Raw genomic sequence first — 4079 nt, 5'->3', positions numbered from 1 at the left:
TACATAGTCAGATCAGACTGGCTGATTCATGCGGACCAATACAGGCCGTTGCCCAGGTCCACAGCTACTGCTAAGAATAGAGGCTGCACTAATTGATGGCAAATAGAAAATGTGCACGCAAAATAATATAAAAAATGCAGAAACATTAACTCGGTTTAGTTGTTAAAAGCATATTACGCACTGAATCTGAGTCCACGTACCCCAATCGCCGCTCAACAAAAAACATATGCTACTCAGATAAGTTTCTAGAACTAAGCTACATCATCTACCTAAAAATGCAATGACATACACCCACAAGCATCTAGCATATCTGAAATCTGGTTTTAAAAATATATAAAGAGACAAGAATGGCATCAGCTTGGTCATTAACCACCTGTGAAACGGTTCATGCTTTACATTTGCCAGACACAAGCTCCAGAAGAATCTTTCAAAAATAATATAAATCAGATAACAGTCTTATACTTGATTTATGTCACTTTCTCAAGTAAAATTTGTGTCAGGATATCCAGCCAGATATCTAAAATATTATAACTTATAGCATCATGAGACTCTTATATCAATGAGATTCCCCTTACAAAGTTGAAGACAAATTTCACTGGAGTGAAAAATTGACAGGATGAGGCAAAAAATGTAAATTCCATAGCAAGCTAAGTACTTGTCTTATCAGAACTCGAATAAACTAGCATCTGGAAAACTGGAGCAGGAATGCAGGATGTTTGTCAAGTATGTCTGTCCAGGAACTTCTCTATCAAAACTGAGAATGCAGCAAACCCAGCACAACCAACACATGCTGCTTTTGGACCACCTAGAAAGAAAATAGATAAATAAGTGCAGAAAGATGCATGGGAAAAAAAAGGTACTAAGTATAGCTTGTTATTCCCAAAGGACATATATCGATCTCCTTTTCCATTATGACACTCTAAAAGCATTAGAGCGGCAAAAAAGCAACGCGATCACATTATGGACAAGGTTGAAGCAGACTGTACCATAGAACTGAAAGCCAAGCTTCCATATCCTGTCTTATGATTAGAAAACTAGCAGTTTCTAAAATTCAAGCCACAATTTTATTATGAAATGTATAGCTGCTGTGCTTAAAGTGAAATAATAAAGCAGTGCCAGCTAAATCATGCTTGGAATGAGACTGGTAACAGGATGCAGGTGGTAATAACTAACAGTTAAGGATTTCAATATCACTAATTTGCATGTTATGTTGCTGGTTATGAGTAAGACTCAAGTTTGACCCAAAGAGATCCACATCTACTAAGATTTTAATCACCTCTACATTCCAGTTAAGGAGAACTAGTAAACTAATTCGTTAGTTTAAAAAATGCCCGAAGGATAAAGCAGTTGGTGGTGGTGGCTATTCCCACAATACTTCAAAATTTTCAATACGATGAAAGAAAAAAAAAGAAAAAGGAAAAAGCAGCTTTTTGCACATTGAATCACTAACTAGCAAAAGACTCAACTTTCATGAGCAAAGGTTAAAGTACAGTTTAATCATCTCTGCCCGGGCTCTGTTTGAGGACCAGATTTCAACTGATCGAATTATTTAAAGATGCCATAAAAGGGTAGTCAATAGAAAATGTCAAAGCAATTAGCATTTGATATCTTTGAATGTTTTCCTGCTTATTTGGTTAGATACATGGACAAATTACTCACGAGCCTCCAACCTCAAAACGCAAAGAACTCAAAAATTAATTCCATAAATTAAATACTAAAATTCAAACAAATAAAAAATCATAAGGAAGAGTAAGAATAAGGGCAATAGCCATGCAAGAAGTCATTTCTTTCTAGGCTTTGAGCACAAATACTCAAGACATGTTACAACCAAGATTAGATAGAGCTTTTGTTACTTAATAAATGTGAAGGTTGTTTTAGTTATTTATGATGAGATAATCACGGGAAATTAACCTTGAATGTGACGGTCAAGTATATAACTACTAGCCTTTGCTCAAAAATGCATGCTATGATAAAGCAAATGATTAAAAAAATCAAGAGAATATTTTGGTTCTATATACTTTATAAATCTTTGTAAAAGAGCTGGAGTGATGGATAGATGTGTCGGCTCACCCCACCCCACATTAGACATCCCTTACCGCTCACAGAAAACCTCTTAAGTGGAATCTCTAAGCAGGAGTAATAGAATTTGAACTTTATAAAGAAATAAATGCTAAAAAATGGATAATGCTCTTCATACCTAGAAATTGAACAGAAACAAAGAAAAAAAAAATACCTCTCGCAGACATAGAACCTCCAGTTACACACCCGGCAACAACTGTATTTGTAACATCATGTTTTGCCCGTGCCTTCAGAAAAACAACACTACATAAGTTCCTGTAGCAAGGATTTATAATTTGAAGTAACATAGAATCATATTTCTTTTCTTTTTCTTTTTCTTTTTCTTTTTCTTTTTCTTTTTCTTTTTCTTTTTCTTTTTTTTTTCTTTTTTTTCCATGATACCTTTTCAACAATGCACTCAGCAGCTGAGAAAATCAAACCCATAACTGCAAATGCCTTGCAAGAACTCCAACTTCTTCGCCCCATTTGCTTTGCAGTATAAATGAACTGCTGCCTTCCAGTCATCTCTTCTTGCATTAATGGATTATCCAAAGCACCTAGAAACAGACCCATGAACAAACCAAGCCCACCTCCTACAAACATCATAATACAAAAACAAACACATCAAATTACCTGAGCCGCTGAGGAAAAGCAATAGGATATAAAATAGACTGTATAGTTGAGAAGCAAATATGATTACCATATTAAAGGCCATATAATTACCATATTTTAAATGACAAAAAGAACTTATTTGATCTTCTTCATGAGTCTTTCATCCTTCATTCTCTCTTTCATAGACCATCTAAACATGAATAAGAATACCAAACAAAGTACTGACATATCAACCCTATTCTACTTCAGTTTTGTTTATTTGGTATATATATAACTTAAGCTTATGTTGCCATAATTAGGAAATCGCTAGATTTTCAAATAAACCAACTTTCACCATAGGCGAAAGTAAGCAATTGTTTGGTTGAACAGGGTCAATCATTTCGCCAAAGAAAAGAGAAATATATATAGATATATAACCTCTTTCTCAAAATTAACTTCAATGCAACTCAAAATGGGAAAATTAGAAAATAAAGCCAAAATGGGACACAAAATCCCAAAATGAGAGTACCATAGTCTCACCCATCACTCCGCTTGCAACACTACGAACTGCACAATTGTTCCAAACTTCTTGGGCACGAATCTCTTCCATAGTGGGCATTCTAAAAGGCGGAATTTGGGGCGTCTCGGGCTCAGCTTCTCTTGAGCTTGAAGCACCATTATTGGATTCAATCCCAGAACTTGCAGCCATTGATAATCAACTTGAGCACGAAAAAGAAATACAGAATCACTACCAAAAAATGAAAAGATTTAATCACAAGATGCAAGTTGAGACTCTCGAATTGTTAGTCATGGGCTTGTTTCGAAATTTGGGTGCTCCAATGCCGACTTCCTTATACTAGCAGTAGTGGAAAATTTCAATGAATTACAAATTTAAGGATCAAGAACAAAATGAATTTGCGTAACCAAAAACCCAGAGAGAAAGTACCTTCACTATGAAAGCACTTCAGCAGGAGGGATAACTGAGAATGGTGAGTTTTATAATTGGAAGGAGGAAAATATATAGAAAGAAAACAAAGAAAAACTGCTAAAGGATGAAAAATTGATTGGATTCTATCAGTATGACAACCGCTGGGGGCGGCGTGTGGCTGCTGCTTCAAAGTGGTGCGGCGTTAGAAGGGCTTAAGCTGTTCGCTTTCAGGGTTTTAGCAAATAAAAGTAATTTCTCTCTGTGTTTGAACCGGGTTCCATTTATTTGACTATGGAGTCGACTTAAAAATAATATTATTATTTAAAAAAGAAAAGCAGTATATATTAAAAGGCATATTTAAAAAAAAAATAGTAAATTACTATAATTTTTGTTTTCAAAGATAATTCATTACTTAAAGAGGTTAAAGTCCAGTATAAAAAGTTTAAAGAAAAACCCAAAATTACAAAACAGCTTATAGTAGAAGGCCAAAATTTTAAGACCC

At 34.9% G+C, this 4079-nt stretch overlaps 1 protein-coding gene across 4 annotated transcripts; it reads right to left on the bottom strand.

Moving 5' to 3' along the window:
- Positions 1 to 340: 340 nt before the first annotated feature.
- LOC110610713 (mitochondrial import inner membrane translocase subunit TIM22-4) lies at positions 341 to 3854 on the bottom strand. Of its 4 annotated transcripts, none has more exons than XM_021750763.2 (5): positions 3596 to 3854; positions 3190 to 3505; positions 2461 to 2651; positions 2234 to 2306; positions 341 to 805 (listed from the first exon to the last, which is right to left on the bottom strand). In XM_021750763.2, exons 2-5 carry the CDS (start codon positions 3356 to 3358, stop codon positions 720 to 722), a joined length of 519 nt encoding a protein of 172 aa, XP_021606455.1. In that variant the 5' UTR covers positions 3359 to 3505; positions 3596 to 3854; the 3' UTR covers positions 341 to 719. The 4 variants fall into 4 exon arrangements, with proteins under 4 accessions (XP_021606455.1, XP_021606456.1, XP_021606454.1 ...); XM_021750764.2 differs by having other exon boundaries at positions 3190 to 3397; XM_021750762.2 differs by having other exon boundaries at positions 3190 to 3368; positions 3596 to 3853.
- Positions 3855 to 4079: the final 225 nt, after the last annotated feature.

Source organism: Manihot esculenta, chromosome 3 (assembly GCF_001659605.2).
Source record: "Manihot esculenta cultivar AM560-2 chromosome 3, M.esculenta_v8, whole genome shotgun sequence".
NCBI lineage: Eukaryota > Viridiplantae > Streptophyta > Magnoliopsida > Malpighiales > Euphorbiaceae > Manihot > Manihot esculenta.
Note: the sequence above shows the minus strand (reverse complement) of the source record. Positions and strands in the feature narration are given on the sequence as shown.